Below are 22,981 nucleotides of genomic sequence, written 5' to 3' on the forward strand. Positions count from 1 at the left end.
GTACCGGCCACAAGGGAGCAACTACCTCTGTCCAGCCGGAAAGGTATATGGGCAGTTTGCGCTACTTGGGTAAAGTTGGGAGCCTTTTCGGGAGACCTTTTGTCCACTGGAGTGGAGTGGGGACTTTGCCTGGCAAGGAGGTGCCAGGATGGAACTGCAAAAAGGGAACATGGTAGTGGGTCAGTAATATGTATTTGCATATTTACTTTGTCTCTACTTTTATATAAAGTTCATGTGTTTTACTGCAAACAGTGTGTTCTATTATTGTTTCCAAATGGAGTACCCTTTCACTTAGCAAAGGGGACTCGGGACTTGAAAGTGGCATGAAGGTAATGATGTATAACCTGTGGCACAGGGGGTGGCCAAAAAGGATTACACTGTTTATACTATCCAATTATAGTGTGAAGGGTTTCTGGTAGCTCATTTACATTATACCGATCCAAAAGCCAAATTCACATTTTTAAAAAAAAGTTATATAAATGAAAGAGATTTTACTGAAACATGTTTTGTCTATTCTCTTAACTATAAAAAGACATATTAAGGGTAAATTAACAATTCCCAGGTAGAGCACAATGGAAGGAAAAATCACTTCACTTGTGTTGAGGGCGTAGCTGTGCTCTGCTACAAGGAACATAGCGCAGCCCTGTCCTTAAACTGTAACCTGTAACACTCCTTCCTTGCCCATCTTAATTACATTCATGTTATTGGATAAGTGAGGGACAGGATGGGGGACCTACCTACCCTTCCCTATGTGGGAAGCTGGTAAACTTGAAATTGTGTGGCTGATGTTGAGACAACTTGAAATCTGCACATTTATTTGATATTTATGTGCCAAAGATGGTAAATTACCACCTTTTCATGTGACTTAAGGTCTCCCTTAATGTCGTTGATGTCAGGACCAAGGGGAAAGCAAATTTCAGGTATGCAGAACAAGTCCAATGATGGCAGGCAGTCAACAGAATAGTCAATGTGAAGCAGGGAAGTCAGGACACAGGAAATCTATCACAAATAGTAATTTATGGCATACCCAACACAAAAAACAAGTCTTATAATTGGACATTGAACCCAGGTACTCAGCGGGAGCCATGCCAGGAACAACAGAGGTGCCAGAAGGCAGTTGTAACACTGACTAACCTGTGCCATGCAGCAGCTATTTAGTAACACACCCACTAGTATTACTTTAGGGTCTTCAGATAGGATATTCTAGCCCAAACATTCAATTTCTTGTCTTAAAAAAAGGAATACAATAGTATTCAGTTGTATTACTGTTGTTATTTCATGCTGTTTTTCAATTTTAATAATATGTCCCCTGGCTCAAGTGGACAGTTGGATAGTGTGCTGTTTTTCTTTAATAATCATGTCGAGACTGCACTTACCAAATACAGTATTCCTCTTTTATCCCCTTCACTAGATAACAGAGTGGCTGTTGATCTATGAAGATCCAGTCACTACTAGGTTGGCTAATGGGATTCCAGTGACATTTGCAGACACCTTGATGGAGCTTATCTTTAGATTTTGGCCTTGATCAGTGTCACAATTAGATGTTTCTTTGCCACCCAGCAAATTTTTTTTTTTATGGTCCCTAACATATCCAGAGGTTGTCCTGTTTTACCCATATATGTTGAAAATGCTCATTAATTAGGGCCTGATGGGGCCCCTGTGTTGCCCGGGCCCCCCTATGCCCCCTGGCCTTGATTGAATAACATTTCAATAAGATTACAGTTCCAACAGGCATACAAGACTTCAATAGAAATGGTAAACACTCTGTCCCCATCTCTCTCCCATCACTATTGATGAAAAGTCCATAAATCGCACCGAAGCAGGACACAGAAGACGCTGAAGAATGAAGCAAATTAACTTCTGAATTAAAGCTGAAACCAGGCAGTCCCCGCATCGTCTTTTTAAACATAATATTGCATTTTTTAATGCTACACATGTTATTAAAAGTATTTAGAATGCATATATTTAACATAAAAAAAAACGTGTTACCTTTCCTTTAAGATTTTTGCCCACATATGTAATTAAAGTCAGTGGGGCTCATTTATCAACACTGAGCAAATTTGCCCATGGGCAGTTACCTTTGGCAACCAATCCATGATTAGCTTTTTGAAACCAGCTGCAAGTAGAACAATGAATGCAGCAATCTGATTGGTTGCCATGGGTTACTGCCCATGAGCAAATTTGCCCAGTGTTGATAAATGAGCCCCACTGTTTGCCCAGAAGCAGTAACCCTTAACAACCAATAAGATATTTGCTTTTAAACAGGTGACCAGTAAATGCTACCTGCTGATTGGTTGCTATGAGTTACTGCTTGTCACGATCGCCGCCCGGAGCAGGTCCAGGAGCTCCGGGCGGCACGTCCTCCCCTGCCGGCGTCGCTCCCAAAATGGCGGCGCCCATGGCCGCCACGTGGGTAGCGGTGCCGGCGCGATGACGTCAGCGCGCCGACATCGGCGCAAGGACGCTGATGACGTCACTATGGCGCCAAATTCAAATATAAAAGCCATACCAAGACGCCAGAATGGCGCCCAAGTATAGGATTCATTCCTGTGAGTTTCCTGGGTTTCCTGTCTGCTTTTCTGAAGACTTATCTTGTTCTTGTTTGTTGCTGACCTCTTGCCTGGACTTTTGGACTTTGCTGATATTCTGCCTGCCCTTGAACCCTTGCCTGGACTTTGGTTATTCTCCTGATTTACCCCTTGTTGGACACCGCGACCTTGACTCCCTTGTGGGCTTCCTCCTTGATCCTGACAACCTCCCTGGTGGGAGCATCCTGGCTCCCTGACACTGCTTCTGGGCAAACTTAGTGTCTTTTATTACATAACCCCTAAAGTTCTTTGGACTGAGCTGTATCTGTATAATTCCTAAAAACTATTTTCCCCTATGCATTTACTGCTATAAACCTATTACCTGTATAAATCTATCTCTACTCAGTATAAATAAAAAGTTTTACTAAAACACACAAGCCAGAAGAATATTTTCCCTTGTCATATACCTTAATTCTCATAGGTGTCCTTTACATATGCAGTCAGTAAAACTGCAGAATGGCCTATTAAAGAACTGTATTTTTTATGACTAAAACAGTGTTTATATCTATGCCATTATATTATAAAGTAGATGAGATGATCATTAAAATAAAGTTGTCCTTGTGTCAACACTTGGAGGTTTGATTACGTATAATTGACACCTTTGCCGTCAGAGGGTCATAGATTATAGTTATCTAAAGAATATCTATCTTTGATCTCTACAATGTGACAAAATTCAAATATCTTTCGGTTTGAGTCAGCCTTGTACCATTTGCAGTTAACAATTTTTTGCTTCACAAAATGCTATTCCATGTCAAAATCAGTATAAAAAGTAGATGATCTGAGCATTTAATAAAATGTGACAAAATGCATTCTGTAGAGTTTGAGTGGGATATTCTATAACAGCAATGTATAACTATTAGGTTATCAAAGTGCCCAAAAAACAAATAACATATATTGTAGAAATGGATGCTTTTTGTATAGTGCAAACAGGAATGATTTTATGCAATTTCACTTAACATGAAGTATATTAAAAATGACAGGTTCTGCATTTGCTACAAAGTATCTAGAATTAGAATTTTTACTGCCTTTGCTAAAATAAACATCTTATTTCCTGTCAATTTTAAAAGATTATGATTATTTCATTGGAAGAATTTTTGTGACCTGAAATTTCCGCTGTACAAAATCTTGCTTATGGAATCTGTTAACCAGAAAACCCATTATACAGAAAGCCCCGAATTATAGGAAGACTGTCTCCAATAGACTCAATTTTAATCAAATAATTCTTTGCATTTTTTTAAAATTTTTCTCTATAATAATAAAATGGTAGCTTGTACTTCAATATAATTAGTCCTTACCAGAAGTAAAACAATCCTATTGGGTTTATTTAGGGGCAGATTTATCAAGGGTCGAAGTGAAAATCTGGGGCAAATACTTTGTTTCGAATTCGATCAAATGCTCTAAAACTTCGATTCAAAATATTCGAATACAGCCTATTCACCCGAAGTTAAAAACGTCCAATTTTTTTTTTATAAATTCGGTCTTTTTTATTCGAATTTCAAAGTTATGGGGGTTTAAAAAAACTCCCATTACTTCCAAATCCGACCGTTGATAAATCTGCCCCTTGTTTATATAATTTTTTAGTAGCTTTTAGGTATGGAGATCAAAATTACAGAAAGACACAGTATCCAGAAAATTCAGGTCTCATACCTGTATTATATTCTGTCCATGTTTTTTTTCTTTGCATAATTCAGTCTGTAAGTGACTCTGCACATACTGTAAGTGCATCTGCCACAAACACATATAGTATACCACGAGAGACATTAATTCTGTGTATTAGTGATAGCTTTGTATACAGAATGTAATTGGGACAAATGGCACCCCATATGTAAACTGTAACTGTGGAAGAAATCCTAAATACGAGCAAAGCAAAACAGTCAGGCATTTAACCCTTTCCCTGCCAGCCATTTTGTCCTAAATTCGAACCTCTACTGCCTATCCTGGGGGGGTCTTTTAGTTTACCCAGGAAAACAATATTTTTTCAGGACAACCTGAGCTTTCAAAATATGCAGGAATTTTGGTGTAATTCTACTTCTATAATAAAAAAAAATATAGCCTTCTAAGTGTCTAATAAAATGAAAAAAAAACATGTTTCACAAAGAACAATCACATATATCAGAAACATCGTTTATATTATATATGATAACACAGCCGATTTGGAAAGGTCTCCTAAACACGGCAAAAAAATGTCTCCTAAACACGGCAATACCAAATATATATTATGGAGATTTCTCACTTGTATAGATCAAAATCTACAAGCAGTACACTACCAAATTTCCAAAGCACCGCTCCACAAAACAGCATACTTCTTATTTCAAGGCCAAACATTCCACTAACAGTAGGTTTACCCTAGAAAACTACCCATCATTAGAAAGAACAGATTCCGGAGAATCAAAATGGGTAAATATATCTATGTACTCCAAATTACCAAGTTGCAAGTCTTTCCTAAAGGTATAATGTTGCATAAAAGTTGGTGAATTTTTTAAAAAAATGACCTCAAAGCTCCACTCTACAGAATCATATCTCCCACACATCATTAGGTATCAATGTAAAACCCTATATATGATTGCCAGGAGTCCACTGAACAGTTTGATGCCCAATATGTATAGGTTTACCTAAGCATGTGGTATATAGGGGCCCCAAAATGTAGACACCTCATTTGAGCTATCAGTTCTGTAATTCCAGATATTGCAAAATCAACACATTTACATAGTTTGGGGGGGCGGCAAAGGTAGACAAAAGTACGTTCACCCCAGAAAATCATATATTTTTCGTAAAGTAAACATTCTCCCAAATCCAAATTGGGTATGCATGTCTTTCTACTCCAAAGCACCAAGCCACAAACCTTTCCTAAATTTGCCGATTTTGGTGACATTTCCAAAAACCACCTCAAAATTTCCAACCTGAAGCATCATATTTCCCACATAATTTTAGGTATCAAGACAAATCATCCCAAATATCAAAGCCTAGGGGCCACAAAAAAAAAAAAAAAAAAGACGCGCAGCAAATTTTTTTTTGACGCCCATAGACTTTCATTGGCGTCTGCGACATTTTGCCATTGGCGAATCTTTGGCGAAACGTGTCAAATTCGCCCATCCCTAGTCTGTAGTGTTTCTTTCAGACTTCTGTTGAATCACTCAATTTCTCCATTTGCTTGTGGGTAATACACTGAAGATTTCCTATGCACAATATTCCTCTCTCTCAGAAAGAATTTAAACTCAGATGAGACAAAGTGTGGTCCATTGTCAGATATTAACTCCTTTGGATTACCTTCTCTGCTGAAGACTTTTACTGTAGGCCATTTACTGTAATAGTCTATCAAGGTTATAGCATATCTACAGTCTATAGGAGCATCTGCAAAAGGACCCACAATATCAATAGCAAGTTTTTCCCATGCTGAATCAGGAAATGGTACTGGCTTAAGTACGTAGGGCAATCACCTCAATTTCTGGTGTACTGGTTTTACATCTGGTCTCAACTTAACTTTGTTTACAAAGTTCTTTGCACAGCCCAGTGAAGTGTTGCTTTGTGGTGAAATTGTAGACACAGGCCATGTGGCAGGCAATGGTGCTGTAGTAATGAGACCATCAACTAATTGTAGGTTTAATGCAGCAAGGATATCTCTTCCAAGTATAACAGCCTTATTCACAATGTAAAAGTCACATTTTGCAATATTTGATTCAAATTGTACAGTCACTGGCAAACAACCAAGCACAGGGATTGGATCCTTTAAGTTACTGACCAGTCTCAAAGCAGGTGCAACAAGCGGAACTTTTGCAAAGTATTTCAAGAAAATATCCTTTGGTAGTATAGAAACAGCTGAACCTGTATCAAGCATCAGGTTAATGGAGTGCAGTATTGACACTGACAGTGCATATAAACTTGTCTGGAATAAATGTGTCAGCTTTATCCACACTTAATACCGTAACATTTGACTTCATGAACATCTTTAGCAGAACTACGGCAGATCTGTGCAAAATGTCCTACTTTTTTGAATCTGCGGCACTGTACAGCTTTTGCAGGACATGTAGCATAATTTGCAGTGTGTTGTGTTGAACCACGGTGAAAGCAATATTTTCGCAGTGTGGGTGAATCCCTTTCCTTATCACTGTATTTTCATGTGACTGTGAATTATTAGGCCACCGTGCTGAATTCACAGTCTGTACATTCCCAGCAATTCCCTGACTGAGATTTTTAGCCTCTGCCACTGCTGTTTCAATTTGGCTAGCAACTGTAATAGCCTTTACAAGTGTTAAATCCTGCTCTAGGAGCAGTCTCTCTCTAATGCGAGGTGAGTTTGTTTTTTCCTCCATTATTTGGTCTCTTAGCATTTCATCTGTTAGATTCCCAAAGTCGCAGGTAACAACCAGCTCTCTCAAAGCTGCTACAAATTGTTCTGTGGATTCACCATTACGCTATCCACATTGGCGGAACTTATATCTTTCATCAACCATATTTACTCTTGGCACGAAAAAGTTCTTTATAGCAGTAGAAGCAGTTTCATCAGGTAATGGTAATGTATAGAATATATGCTGTCCCTCTGCTCCCAGGCAGTGAATAAGTAAAGCACGCTTTCTAGCAGCAGAAATCTCCCCTTGGTCAGCAGGAATGATGTAATTTTAAAACATACGGATCCAAGCAGTAAAAGGTATGGTAGGCTCACCAGGGTTTGGAATAAAAGCTGCAGGCATAGAAGAGACATCTCATCGCCAATATGTTATGTTTTGGTAGCCGAGGATGAGTAGCGTATAACAGTGCTTTATTAGCAGCTTCATGCAGCCATTACACTTCAACTCTAATACTTTAAAACAGTCTAGAAAGTGCTATGTACACAGTATAACTGTTGTGCACAGTGACACCTACAGGCCATTTGTATAAACACCACACTGGGGTCCTCTGAACAGTTTCATGTCCAATATGTATAGGTGTACCTAAGCACGTGGCATATAGGGGCCCCAAAATGAAGACCTCATATGGTCTGTCATTTCAGATACTGCAAAATCAACACATTTACATCGTTGGGGGGGGCAAAGGTAGAAATAGTATGTTTACCCCAGAAAACCATATATTTTCAGAAAGTACTCATTCCCCCAATTCCAAATTGGGTTTGCATGTATTTCTACTCTAACCAAGCTGCAAACCTTTCCTAAATTTGACAATTTTGGTGACATTTTCTAAAATCACCTCAAAACTTCCACCCTGCAGCATCGTATTTCCCACATACTATTAGGTATCAAGATAAATCACCCCAAATATGAAAGCCTGGGGTCCTCTGAACAGTTTGATGCCCAATATATATAGATATACCAAGGCAGCTGGACTTGTGTGGACTCCAAATAAAAATAGTGCACATGAATTTTCTCCACTGTCGATTCATCTTCTCTGAACAAAGCCCCCCTACTTTGTATTATATGCCACAAGACACAATTTCAATAAAACCACAAAAATTATGTAAATCAATGAAATAACAAAATAACTGATCTGTCAGCATAATTAGTGGCCAAAATCAATTATCCAATAGCCACACTGCCAAAATAAGTTTTTAGGCAAAAAAAAAAAAAAAAACTAAAGAAAATAGTACGAGTAAGTAATAAAAAAAAGACCTGTTCGTGAGTTTTTGTGTAAACATGTTTTTTCACTTGTAAAAGTTGTCTGAGTGTGTAAATATATGTAAATAAGTGTACAAAAGGGAGCAAGTGTGCTAAAATAAAAAAAAATGTAATTAAAAAATACCAGTCTTTACTTAAATGTGTGTTTAAGTGTATCAATGTACTGTAGGTGTATGTAAGTGCATGTAAGTATGTAAAAAACGTTCCACTGCCATTGCTGGAGGCCCCTGAAGATCCATCGTGCAGAGTTGTTGCGCAGCAAGAAGTGAGTGGATGGCTGGCAGGGAGGAGGAGGTAAGGAAGTAGCAGACGCACCATGCATGGCGCATCTGCTACTTTGAAGTCAAATTTGCGACGATTGCATCACAGATCCAACTTGACAGCCCCCCAGCCTCGTTGCCCAGGGAGCTGTCACCCCTCTTGACTCTCTGTGGAGGTGGCAAAAGCCGCCAATGCAAAGAGTAGGGCTCAGCTGCAAAAAATGTAAGGTGTACATGCTTGGCAGCCTAAGCCCTGAACTGGCAGCACGTACGCCGTACAGGGCTAACAGGTCTTTTTTTTTCTTAGATATATTTTTAACTTTCTCACAAGGAAACATTAAAGGAGCAGTTCAGTGTAAAAATAAGAACTGGATAAATAGGCTGTGCAAAATCAAACCATGTGGCGTCAGTGCACAACATCAGTGCGTGATGCCAGCGCACCCTATTTGTTGTGAAAATCCCCTAATAGACGCCAAGACTTCCTAACCTTGCCCGATTATGGGTTCTAATGTGTGTTCCTGGGTGCGCTATTTACTGCTTATATCTGATTTCCTGATCCTGACTTTGGGCAAGAATTCTTGCTGCATGGACTTGACTTTGCTAACTTCTTAACCCCTTGGATACCGTGAACTGTGTTTGGTACCTACTACTTTCTCCTTGGTCTGTATATATCCCCAACCAGAGCATTTGGACCCTGACATGACCCATGTGACCCCCCTCAAGTCACTGATTGGTTACTGCCTGGTAATCAATCAGTGGAAACCAAGAGAGCTGCAAAGCAGGAAGTAATGTTCTAGCTATTACTTTAGACATCCAGTCACTCTAGCTTTTATAGATTACATTTTTGGTATACAATATATATTGAAAACATGTTTTATTTTTCATAGCCTTATTTTTCATAGCCTTATTGTTATACTGAACAATTCCTTTAAAATATGATGCTTCCTGTTTTGTAATCACAAAAGCAGTTTCTTCCCAAAACAATAATTATGCCTTCCAGAAAACTCCCACCTTGAATATAAAATTATGAAAAAGGCAAGTTCAGTTTGCTGTTTGGTCATCCAGGCGAATCTTTCTGGAGTATTTAAAGCAATCTATCATGGGCATTTCTGGTGAGACCTCCACCCACAGTGCACAGTACAAAGTAAGTGCTTTCAGTCATATAGACATTGTTTCACAAGGTTTCCAACTGAAAGCAAAAATACATTCTGATAATGAGATCATCCATCATGTCTGGGTCTTTAGGGTTTAAGGCTAGGATTTGGGAAATCTCACTTATAGTGCCAGCTCAGGAACTACAGCTTTATTTTGTGGCTGAGGACATTTAATTTATCACTAGCATTACGGAATGGAACAGTGTCTGAATTTGTTCCAACAAACACATGCATCACGTTCAAAAATTAGTATGATTGTTTCCCTTTATGTTGGTCTTTGTTTTTATATATATATTGTAAAGTTCATGGGGAGTGGGATCGCCCATGCACTACGGCCACAACACAGTAGTAGAATAAATGTCCTTTTATTCCTTATTCAAACAAATAAGCTGTATCTTCAGCAGGTAACAATAACAACTTAAACAAGCTGTATCCTAAGCAGGTAAAATAAGTAAATTAAAATATAGTCTTTAGCATAAAGTAACAATCACTTTCATGCACAGCATAATTGAAAGAAAATAGTTCATATTCCCATTCATGGATCAGCCTTGCAAACCTTTTGATTCCCAGTCAGGAGAGCAGCTTCCAACATACTTCTCTCGTGCAGACCTCACGTGAGTCTACCAACCCCCTTCCTGAACTCTCAGGGCTCTCTTAACTCCTGCACTGCTGCAGTAATTAGCCCTGCTGTGCACCCTCCAGGTACCTGAATAAATGGGAAATATACCTGTCATCCAGGACCCACCCCTGGAGTCCTGTACAATATATATATATATATATATATATATATATATATATATATATATATATATATATATATATATATATATATATATATATATATATATATATATGTATATATATACTGTATATATATATATATACTGTATATATATATACTGTATATATATATATACTGTATATATATATATATGTATATATATATATATATATATATATATATATATATATATATATATATATATATATATATGTATGTATATATATATATATATGTATATATATACTGTATATATATATATATATATATATATATATATATATACTGTATATATATATATATATATATATATATATATATATATATATATATATATATATATATATGTATATATATATGTATATATATATGTGTATATATATATAAATCCACTTCATTTGTTGCTGTTCCTGCAGCTGATCCTGTGGAAATCAAGACACAAAAACTGCATATTTCACTCAAAAAACAAAAACAAACAAACAAAAAATATATATATATATTCTGTATAGAATCTTATTCTTGTGTGTGGGTGTAAACTATTGTATATTAACACTCAGTACAGGCATTCAAACATTATTGCTGCCATGTTTGCAACTTTTCAGTTTTATTTAAAATTTTTATGCATAAATACTAAGCTTTGATTTTAAACTGCCAGAACGCCAAGGTTTATCGTATTATGTTTTATATGATACCTTCAAAAACATAGGCTCATGTCAGAATGTTGAACAAAAGTATAAAACAAGACAAGTAAGCAAAATGATGACTTACCATAGTCGCTGTCATAAAAAACAATAAACTTTTGCCACCGAAGTTCAGTAACAAGTTTCAGCATGACGTCATTGAGCCGAACAGGTGGCCTAGCAGCCAATGTGTATTCTCCGCCTTCAGGACTCGGGTTAAACTGGCAGACTGTGCGTGGTGATCCCCCAGTGTTGCGTTGTACAAATATGTGTGGTATATGCATGGCATCTGTCAGCGACTGAAGAGCATTTGCTGAGGCACAACCAGTAGATGTAACTAAGGCTAAGATCCCCTGGGTCATCAGGTCGCAAGCTAGAAAACACAATTAAGTATAAAAAATATATAAAAATTGCAACAAACCTTAATGAAAAGGAGTATGTTGTAGCAAGTTACCTAATACGCATTACAGGATTGGAACCTGTTATCCAGAATTCTAGGGACCTGTGGTTTTTACGAATAATGGATATTTCCATAATATGGATCTTCATACCAGAAGTCTACTAAAAAAGCCATGTAAACAGTTAATAAACCCAATAAGATGGTTTTGTTTCCAAACATAATTAATTATATCTGAGTTGGGTTCAAGTCCAGGGTACGGTTTCATTATTATGAAGAATAAGGAAATCCTTCTTAAAAATTGGATTATTTGGATAAAATGGAGTCTATAGGAGATGACTTTTCCATAATTCAGAGCTTTCTGGATAACTGGTTTCCACACCTGTATACTACAATATATAATAATATATTTAGAATAGTATAATATTGTTTTTGTTTCAATAACTGAGCTAGTACTGTATGTCAGTCCACATTCACTTTTGCTCCTCATGGGTTATTTTGCCTTTGATTTGGTCTAAGAAAATTTATTTCGGCATACAATTATTCAAGTCATGAATGAAGTAAATAAATGCAGAGACCAAGCTGAATGTGGAGCATGTTCTTTGATATTTATGCCCCATTCTGTGTGATAAAAAAATGTATCATTGTTATTCATTATGAACTAAAAAGAACGTGAGGCGAGATAAAATCAGCCTATAAGAGTGTGACTATAAAAGAATCAGGGTCAGGTGCCGTCAGTTAGCACGTCAGCATTGTCTGTCTCATTTTTCTGGTGTTTGAATCTTTTTTCATTGTTCAAAGAAAGAATTAAGTGAATAATTATTTTGGACAGTGGTGCCATATATATATATATATATATATATATATATATATATATATATATATATATATATATATATATATATATATATATATATATATATATATATATATATATATATATATATATATATATATAACATAAGCTAAAAAGGTCTGCACTCGCAGGTCTTATGTAGAAAAAATTAGGTAATTTTATTAGTGGAGACTGACGTTTTGGCTACAACAAACTTTAAGAAAGGCTTTGGACGAAAAAAATTTCCCCAATCAAAGGTGCGGCTAATAGAGTCCACACGCTGGTTGGGGGGTAACAGTAATTTTTTTTCAAATAAAATTGCCCCCTGCCAGCACTAGGACACTCATACCAGGAGGGTATGAGCCTCTGACATGATGTGCATGTGCATAATGAGAAATTTGCGGCATTCATTTATTACGCATATGCGTGTGCCCCAACATGGCTGCTTGAACCAGAAGCTCCCTCCTAGCGCTGGTGGGGGGTACATTTTTAAGTTATATGAATGGACAAGATAAACCAAAACATGTGTGCTTCATATATTACCATTTTAGTATAGTAAAAAGTGGATAATTTAAAAGAGGGGATTGCTCCACACACCAATTTAGTCAACTGACAAATCATGAAGACCCTTTTTGGTTCATAAATGACTAGCTTAAGTCAACTTTTGCACAATTGGAGCACTATAGGTGTGGTTGTCTTTGGTGCATTAAAATGTTTCATACAAATAAATAGTGCAATATACATCATATACTTGGCTAGAAGATTTTGCTTTTGGATATGAATATAAATGATCAATCAGTCCACATGGTTTAATATAATAAACCTTGTGTGAGTCTAAGCAATATTTTTTATTTTGGCTCAGTTATGAGACATTCTTACAAATTAGCTTAGGAGATACTAGTGAACTCGGTGTACATATGAGTTATTTAAGATAATGAAGCCATTCAAGTTTTAATAGCCCATATTCAGCTGACAATATAGTAATGGACAAAATAAATGAAAAACAAAATGCAATTAAAAAAAAAACCATCTATTAACATTAAGAATCCAAATGGAAAAAAACTAAAGATTAACAAAGAAGTAGGGTAAATATGCTGCACATTATGTTTAGGATTCTGAACCAGCCCAAGGCAACTATAGCCCTTTAAACAGTAATGATCAGTGACTCTGAAGATGCCTTACTAGCTCCCTTCTTCTTTGTGCTGTTATCAGTTACCTGAGTTTACGGACCAGATCACGATATACTGTATATGGAATATATGTCATGAAAAAAGACTGATTAGTGATTGATTAAAATGTGTGTATACATTTATGTATAAATGGCATGTCCACAATCTATACTTCATTTGCACATACTGTACATCTAAAAATCCAAGTGCATCTCTACTAACAGAAGAGGTCTGCTAGATAGAAAGCCCCACCACTGTGCATTCATGCCTTGTTCAATAGGCTATTGTATGCTATAGAAAGACACTGATAACTTTTGTGACATAGAACACAATGGGGTTTCATCGGGATTCTATGAGACTGGAGATCCCTGCATTTCATAATGTTCATAATGTTCCCACAATTCAGAATTAAACAATATTGCCACAAATCTAGTAGAACATTAAAGTACTATTAGCACAGTGAAATCACCTTGTGCACAAGGCCACAAGAGCACTATCATTGAGATAAGGTTCAGGTATTCTGTCTAGCTTTCTACAGGATTTCCAGACATTGAACCTTTCATGGAATTGATTCAAGATTGGGCCAAAATCCACCCAGTGTGCCTTCTAGCAGGCATACGCCATCCTAGTTAATGGGATTAGACATGTGATGCTGGCCTAAAATAATATTTTACCATAGGGGATCCTGAGAAATATTATTTTATCACTGCATGACACAGAGCCCTTACCTCTATTAATAATCACAGCAAGACTCAAACTACTTTATGGTGATTTTAAAATGTATAAATGAATAAATACGAGAAAGATTTAATATTGGAATTTTAAATTGTATGTAGTATAATATTGGATATTATATATATTTGGAATTGACCAAATATGTAGTAATTCAGTCAAATCTAGGAATTATTTGTTTAAACAAAGCCCTAGGGGAAATTCTTATACCTTTTCTCGATACATGGTTTGGAATAATAATCCCATACCTGGTTGATTATTAGGCTAATTCATGACTTTTGCATACCAAAATATGACTTTTTTAATGACTTAGTGTGTATCTTACTCTTTCATCCACCGCTAATAAGATAATATTTCAATTAATATATACCAGTCAAAATATTCTATACTTTATGCCGAGAGGTATTGAGGTATTTGCTAAGTATTTTGAGATAATAGTTTAGAGATACTGTATGGTCAGAGTCTTTTCTTTGATTCATGCCTGTCATGGATATGTAACTATGGATCCCAATGAGTAGAACAAGGGATCAAACAAGGCAAACAACTGCAGGCATCCCTACAGGCACAGCAATACCCTGTGATTGAAACATAGCCCAGGGCTACTTAGTGGTAAACAGTCACAATATTATTCACAGTCACAATATATTTTTCAAAACTGAGCATGTTTTTGAATATAAATGAAGCATAATTTATTATGAGTATATAAGTATGGAACCTGCTATCCAGAATGCTTTGGACATAGGGTTTTCCCAGTAATTTGGATCCCCATAGCTTAAAGTACCGAAAAAGTCTATGGAACATTAAGGGACATATTTATTGTCCTGTATAAAAGACAGCGGGATAATACACCACACATTGCGGCTTCGACCGTTGTAGAAGCTGGGGGGGATATATTGTAGATGACCGGTATATATCCCCATTCTTTAGGTTTTGAAATTACCTCTTTAAAAGACACCATGGGGTTAACCAGCCAGAGGTGGGCTGGACATCCAAGGGGTGTTTAATGGAAGTGAGCAGCAGGTGAAAGGGGGTGGAAACTCACTGCTGGGTTAACAGAAAAGTTTGGTTTTCATGTGTGGCTACTCACTGTGGAGTTGGAGAAAGTTCTTTTCTAAAAGACTAGGGAGTTCACTCCCAGCAGACTGGACACTGCAAGTTTTCTTGGCAAGTACACGGCTCTTTTGTTGGTACTTATTTGTTGCTGAACTGAAGCTGTTTTTTTGATTTTTATGCCACTACTTGTCTATGAGAGATTTATGTGAACTGAAGAAAATAAACTAAATGTTTCCTTTAACGTGGAGTGGCCTGCATGTTTGGTGAAAAAAACCCCGCTGTGATCCCAGCGGGGATCCTTCTCTCTCTGAAAACTGACATTTAAAGAGCCAGTAACCCATTTTTGCTAAGATGGAGGAACTGTTGCAGCAACTGGCTCGAGATACAGTTCAGCTACAGCAGAGCATGGTTGTACAGCAGCAGGCTACAGATGCTCAGCAAAAGAGCCTGGAGGCCCAGCTATCGGCCATGGTGTCTCAACAGCACTCCACAGATGCTCAGTTGCTTGTTTTGCGAGAGTCTGTAACTTTACAAGCCACTGCCTTACACGAGGCTACAATTGCCCAAGCCAAGGCATTGGCTGAGGCTGTACAGCAGTGTGCTCCAGGACGGGAGTCCGTTGCCGTGGCTCAGGGGAACCAGGTAACCACCCGGGCAAGTTATTTTCTCCAAAAGTTGAGTCCCACGGATGATGTGGAGGCCTTTCTTGCCACGTTTGAGAGGACTGCAGAGTGAGAAAGGTGGCCCCGAGATAAATGGGCTGGCCTAATAGCTCCATTTCTGTCTGGCGATCCACAGAAGGCGTATTATGATCTTAACCCAGAGGACGCCATGAATTATGATCGGCTAAAGGCAGAGATCCTGGCCCGCCTAGGGGTAACGACTGCAGTCAGAGCCCAAAGGGTACACAGGTGGAAATATCAAACCAACCTACCACCTAGGTCACAGATGCACGACCTTATCGATTTGGCCACCAAGTGGCTGCAACCCGAGGATCTGAATGGACCCCAGATTGTGGAGCGAGTTGTGACAGATCAGTACCTTCGGTCCCTCCCTGTTGACCTACAGCGTTGGGTGAGTCATGGGGACCCCAAAACAGCGGATCAGCTGGTCGAGATGGTTGAGAGGTACACGGCTACTGAGGAACTACTTGCTCCCAACCGTCAGCGACCATTCGCCATTTCACGTCCGGAGAAATCTACACCGGCCAGGAAAAGTTCCCCGCAGAGTCCTAGGCTTAGTGTGAAAGAAAATGGAGAAGTGCCATCACCGGCCCAACAAGGGGCACCCACAGATACCTCTTCACCCTGGAAAGGGGGGAACGTGCAGTGTTGGAAGGGTCAAGCCTGGGGGCACACTAGAGCACAGTGCCCATGGAAAGACGAGACCATGGAGTGTGGGGCTATCACCCAGCTTTCCTGTTATGCACAGAAAGTTTACACTGCATGCCCTGACTTGTTTGAGGGGCAATTTGAGTGTGATGTTTACATCAATCAGATTCCTGTCAAGGCTCTCCTAGATTCGGGGAGTATGGTAACCCTGGTACTAGACAGTGTTATTGGAGAATTCAAACCAGTAGCCAAATCACTCCGGGTAATTTGTATCCATGGGGATATCCGGTCCTACCCGCTAGTCCCAGTGACCATCACTATTGCCGGTGAATCCATTGTGCATGAAGTTGGGGTGGTGAGTAAACTGTTGCACCCCGCTATTTTGGGACGTGACTTTCCAAAGTTCTGGGATTTGTGGGAAAGTGTGGGGAAGGAAAACACTGACTTGAGGGCGGGATTGGGTCCCCAAAACCCAAGGGATGTGATAATTGATATACCCAGTGATATTGAAAATGATGTGATGTATGATTTTCAAAATGATGACGTGTCACTGCCCCAAACTCAGGAGAAAAGTAATAAGGCGATAGAGGATCCCAGTCAGAAGACCGAGCTGTCCTCTGAGGGGGGGGATTTCTCTCCATTACAGGTAATGCTAGGGGAGGATGATGAGAATGGTTCATCAAATCCCGTATCTCCTGATCTGGATGTGTCAAGGGGAGCCTTTAGCACGGCTCAGATGCAGGATCCCACCTTAGTTAATGCTAGAGAACAGGTGGTGGTGATAAATGGTGTTCCCCAAGAACCAGGTGCAGATAACCGATGGCCACACTTTGCTGTAAATAGTGATCCGCTTTATAGAGTCACCAAGGTCCGTGAGGAGGTTGTTGAACAACTGTTAGTTCCCCGGCCATACAGACGAATGGTACTTGACCTGGCGCATAATGATGCCCTGGGTGGACACTTGGGGGCAGAGAAGACCGAAGCAAGAATCACAGACCGTTTTTTCTGGCCAGGTTTAAAGTCTGAAGTAAAAACCTACTGTGCGTCCTGTCCCACCTGCCAGTTAACAGCCCCGGCTTCTCATTTTCGTAGCCCCTTGGTGCCCTTACCCATTATCGAAGTACCATTTGAACATATAGCCATGGACTTAGTAGGTCCCCTGGTAAAATCTGCCCGAGGGCATCAGTATATCTTGGTAATCCTTGATTACGCCACCCGATACCCGGAAGCTATTCCCTTAAGGAATGCCACATCTAAAGCCATTGCCCGTGAGCTGTTCCTAATGTTTTCAAGGACAGGCTTCCCAAAGGAGATACTCACTGACCAGGGTACCCCATTCATGTCAAAGGTTATGGCCGGTGTGTGTAACTTGTTCCAGATAAAGCAGTTACATACATCTGTCTACCATCCTCAGACAGATGGCTTGGTTGAACGTTTTAATAAGACCTTAAAAACAATGCTTAAGCGGGTGGTGCAAAAAGATGGTAAGGATTGGGATTGTTTATTACCTGCTCTTTTATTCGCAATTCGAGAGGTGCCTCAGGCGTCCACAGGTTTCTCCCCCTTTGAGTTAGTGTACGGGTGCAGGCCCCGGGGACTGCTTGATATTGTAAAGGAGGCTTGGGAGAGTGAAGCTACTCCCCACAAAAGTGTTTTGGAATATGTCTCTCAAATGAGGGAAAGAATTGCAGGAGTGATGCCACTGGTTAAGGAACACATGCAAAGTGCCCAAGAGGCTCAGCGCCGGGTATACAACCGGTCCGCTAAAGTGAGGCAATTCCAGGTGGGAGATAGAGTAGCAGTGTTGATTCCCACTGTAGAGAGCAAATTCTTGGCCAGGTGGCAGGGCCCATTTGAAATTGTAGAAAAAGTGGGTGAGGTGAACTATAAGGTTCACCAACCTGGTAAGAGAAAGCCCTACCAAATCTATCACATAAATTTGTTAAAGCCTTGGAGGGATAGAGAACCAGTTTCGGCACTGGCTAGTGGTAAACTTGAGTCTCAGGTTGGTGCTGACAGTGTCCGTGTGGCAACAGCATTGTCAAAAGCTCAGACCCAGCAAGTCAGGGAGTTTCTGCAGAGAAACAAAGATTTTTTTTCTGATTTGCCTGGGATCACTAATGTCATAGAGCATGACGTAATTACAGAGCCGGGAGTAAAGGTGGGTCTCAAGCCTTACCGTATTCCAGAGGCTCGTCGGAAGGCTGTCTCAGAGGAGGTAAAAAAAATGTTGGAATTAGGAGTTATTGAAGAGTCACAGAGTGAATGGTCGAGTCCTATTGTTTTGGTACCCAAGCCCAACGGTACTCTGCGATTCTGCAATGATTTCCGAAAACTCAACGAAATTTCCAAATTTGATGCCTATCCCATGCCCCGGGTAGACGAAGTTATAGAGAGGTTGGGTCCTGCCCGGTATATCACCACTTTGGACCTCACGAAAGGGTATTGGCAAATACCCCTAACTCAGGCAGCAAGGGAGAAAACTGCATTTTCCACTCCAGATGGCCATTTTCAATATAGGAGAATGCCCTTTGGTTTACAAACAGCCCCCGCTACGTTCCAAAGGGCAATGGACAAGCTTTTGAGGTCCCATCACAGGTACACCTCCGTTTACCTGGATGACATTGTCATCTTTAGTAGGGACTGGGAGTCCCATTTGCCTAAAGTCCAGGCAGTTCTTGACTCCTTGAGAGAGGGAGGATTCACAGTGAACCCAGAAAAGTGTGCCCTAGGTATGGAAGAGGCAAGGTACCTTGGGTACATCGTTGGAAGAGGGCTAGTAAAACCCCAGTTAAATAAAATAGATGCAGTCCAGAACTGGCCCCGCCCTAAAACAAAAAAACAGGTACGAGCCTTCCTGGGAATAGTTGGGTACTACCGTAGGTTTGTCCCCGATTTTGCCACTATAGCTGCTCCATTAACAGACCTGACCAAAGGTCGTAAGTCAATTATGATTGAGTGGAACACTGATGCTGAAAAGGCCTTTCTGGAGCTCAAGTCCGCACTTTGTAATCACCCCATCTTGGTGGCTCCAGATTTCTCCAAGGAGTTTATTGTCCAGAACGATGCTTCAGATGTAGGTTTGAGAGCTGTATTATCACAGGTCATTAATGGGGAAGAGCATCCCGTGGTGTTCCTCAGTAGAAAGTTGACTACAGCAGAGAAAAACTATGCAATAGTTGAGCGAGAATGCCTGGCCATCAAGTGGGCCTTGGACTCGCTCCGTTATTACCTTTTAGGTAGAAGGTTCAGGCTGATCATGCCCCACTCACATGGATGAAGCAGAAAAAAGGGGCAAATGCCAGAGTAACACGGTGGTTCCTGGCACTCCAGGAGTTCAAGTTTAGGGTAGAGCACAGACCTGGAAAACAGCACCTGAATGCTGATGCTCTTTCCCGAGTCCATTGTTTGGGCTCTTCTGGTGCCTCCACCTCCCCTGGGTTGAGGCAGAGGGGGGGGATATGTAGAAGCTGGGGGGGATATATTGTAGATGACCGGTATATATCCACATTCTTTAGGTTTTAAAATTACCTCTTTAAAAGACACCATGGGGTTAACCAGCCAGAGGTGGGCTGGACATCCAAGGGCTGTTTAATGGAGGTGAGCAGCAGGTGAAAGGGGGTGGAAACTCACTGCTGGGTTAACAGAAAAGTTTGGTTTTCATGTGTGGCTACTCACTGTGGAGTTGGAGAAAGTTCTTTTCTAAAAGACTAGGGAGTTCACTCCCAGCAGACTGGACACTGCAAGTTTTCTTGGCAAGTACACGGCTCTTTTGTTGGGACTTATTTGTTGCTGAACTGAAGCTGTTTTTTTTGATTTTTATGCAACTACTTGTCTGTGAGAGATTTATGTGAAATGAAGAAAATAAACTAAATGTTTCCTTTAACGTGGAGTGGCCTGCATGTTTGGTGAAAAAAACCCCGATGTGATCCCCCAAACATCACACCGTATAAAAAACAACATTAAAAAGAGCATACATTTTTTTACACGTTTTTTCTCAAGACAAAATGTAAAATAACGGCAGCAAATCTGGCATTGGCATGGCGTAAAATTACATACACCTTGATAAATTCAACATTTATTTTACACAGCTTTTTAGACTTTCTCAGTGAATTTCGTTTTACACAGCATAATAAATATGCCCGTAAATCTTCTAACAAAAACATCACCTTAATATCTTTAGTACAGTTGCCTGATCTGCTCCAAACTCATTTGCCTGCAGCAGTACACGCTGACTTCTCTGAGAATAACCCATAATTCACTGGTCAGTGAGAAAGACCAACAACAGGCTCATGCGCATTAGATGCGCAGAAGAGTGCCTTGAGATTAGCAGCATGATGTCAGCTGAACTCTCCACGCATGCACTGTTACAGGTATTTTTCAATTAGAGCACGAGAGAGGGACACAGAGTGAAGGGGATGAATTACCTTGGCGCATGCACAGAGAAATCACATCGGCCCTATTGATTATATCATTCCGACAAATATGTAATAGACCAGTGTAAGCCATGGAGACAATTTATATAAAAATAACTTATATTATTATATTCTAACTTATAAATTATATTCAGCTACACATCCTTTATTAGTTGGACAGTTAGGGGCATATTTATCGAGGGTCGAATTTCGAATTTGAAAAACATCGAAATTCTCAAAAAGACCAAAATGAATTAACATTTTTTTTGGCCGTTTTCGAATAGGTCTGTATTCAGCTGAATTTTAATCATGCAAATCCAAGTAATAGAGCATTCAATCGAATTCGAATCTAAGTTTTTCCAAAAAAAAACTTTTTCAAAGTCCACCAATTGACTCCAAATACATTCTAGGAGGTCCCCCATAGGCTAAAACAGCAATTCAGCAGGCTTTAGATGGCGAATGGTTGAAGTCGAATTTTTAAAGCGACATTAGATGATAAATTTCGATATTCAAATTTTCAATTTTTTTTTTAAATTCAGATCGAATTTGGACTATTCCCTAGTCAAAGTACACAAAAAATAACTCAAAATTCAAATTTTTTGTATTCAAAAATTCACCTTGACCTTTGATAAATCTGCCCCTTAATGTTAAAAAGGCTTTCCTTGTTCTTTAAGTCTACTAAAAAATTTAAACATTATTTAAACCCAAAAGGATGGTTTTTACACCAATATGGATTAATTATATATTTGTTAGGATCAAGTACAAGTTACTGCGTTATTAGTATAGGGAAAAGAAAATAGGTTTTAAAATGTTTAATTATTTGATTTAAAATGGATTCTATGGTATTTCTGGTATTTCTGTGCTTTCTGGATAATTGATTCCTTTCCTGTATGTCTAAAAGTGCAAAAACTGACCCATATTGCCATGTCTTTTACCCAATATGCAGCATTTTTCACAGAAAATATAACAGCTGTAATTCACAAGGTACGGTGTGCTGCATCTTACGACTGATTTAATACTGTGCGAATGCCACATTTGCTGCCGTCGCTTCTGGCAGAAGTCACGAAGAACAAATGCGTAAAAAATTTACGTTCGTTTTTTACATGGCGAAGCCTGGCAATGTGTGGTGTATTATCCCACTGTTTTTTTACACAGCATAATAAATATGCCCATAAGGGAATCCTGGATGTAGCACTCTTCAGGTGTTAATGCCAGGCTCCTGCATGCCCATGACAAGGACCCTTCCTCCCACCAGCATCATCACCCCCTGCATTTAGAACACTCAAGCTAACACTGCTCTGTGGGTTACAGCCAATTTTATTAACCACAAGTTAACCAACTTATATGTAACAGACTTTACAATATACCATCTGGATCTCCACAACTAGCTATTGAGGGCTACTTTATGGATATCCCTTGTTCTCCAAAATCTCATAACCCTTGAGGCTAGCACCCTTTCCTTTAACTGCTCCCCTTTTAACAGTGACTAATATCTGAACCGCTAGCCTCAAACCTAAACCATTTTCGCCATTAGCTGTGACTTTTGGTTCAACCCACCCCTAGTTACCATCATCAAGGGAGTGAGGGTGGGGGTTGCAAAGGTAAAATTGCGACTGACTCTTCCTGTTCTACCCCTTTCACTCTCTTCCTACTGTCTCCAATCAATCACCTTCCACACAACCCCTTGCAAGTAACTCCTTTCAGCTCCCTTCCTAGTCCTGTCATGGCCCCGTTTCCTTCACTTCCCTACAGTGTCCCGGTGCACCCTGGAGGCCCTGTACCAACTATGTGCAGTTCTCCAGATGAATATCAGTGGGTACATTTGTACCACCTGAGATTAGTAAGTTATACAAGAAAAGTGTCTGATAATGAAATTCCAGCACACACAATTTTTCAACCATGATACAGTTTTACTTTTGTATGTATTTGTGAATGTCGGGGGAAATAATTCATACACATTATAAAACATTCCAGCTTGTA

The 22,981-nt window shown here is 39.4% G+C and overlaps 1 protein-coding gene across 4 annotated transcripts in view; it reads right to left on the bottom strand.

Annotated features, from left to right (window-relative positions):
* grid1.L (glutamate receptor, ionotropic, delta 1 L homeolog) overlaps positions 1 to 22,981 on the bottom strand; it is a 571,429-nt gene that overhangs the window by 342,204 nt on the left and 206,244 nt on the right. For all 4 annotated transcript variants that reach the window (XM_041568909.1, XM_041568907.1, XM_041568908.1 and 1 more), the window contains one exon: positions 11,158 to 11,442. In XM_041568909.1, the coding sequence (XP_041424843.1) occupies positions 11,158 to 11,431 (274 nt within the window). In that variant the 5' untranslated portion in view covers positions 11,432 to 11,442. The remainder of the gene's footprint in view (positions 1 to 11,157; positions 11,443 to 22,981) is intronic.

This window comes from Xenopus laevis, chromosome 7L (genome assembly GCF_017654675.1).
Source record: "Xenopus laevis strain J_2021 chromosome 7L, Xenopus_laevis_v10.1, whole genome shotgun sequence".
NCBI classification, from domain to species: domain Eukaryota; kingdom Metazoa; phylum Chordata; class Amphibia; order Anura; family Pipidae; genus Xenopus; species Xenopus laevis.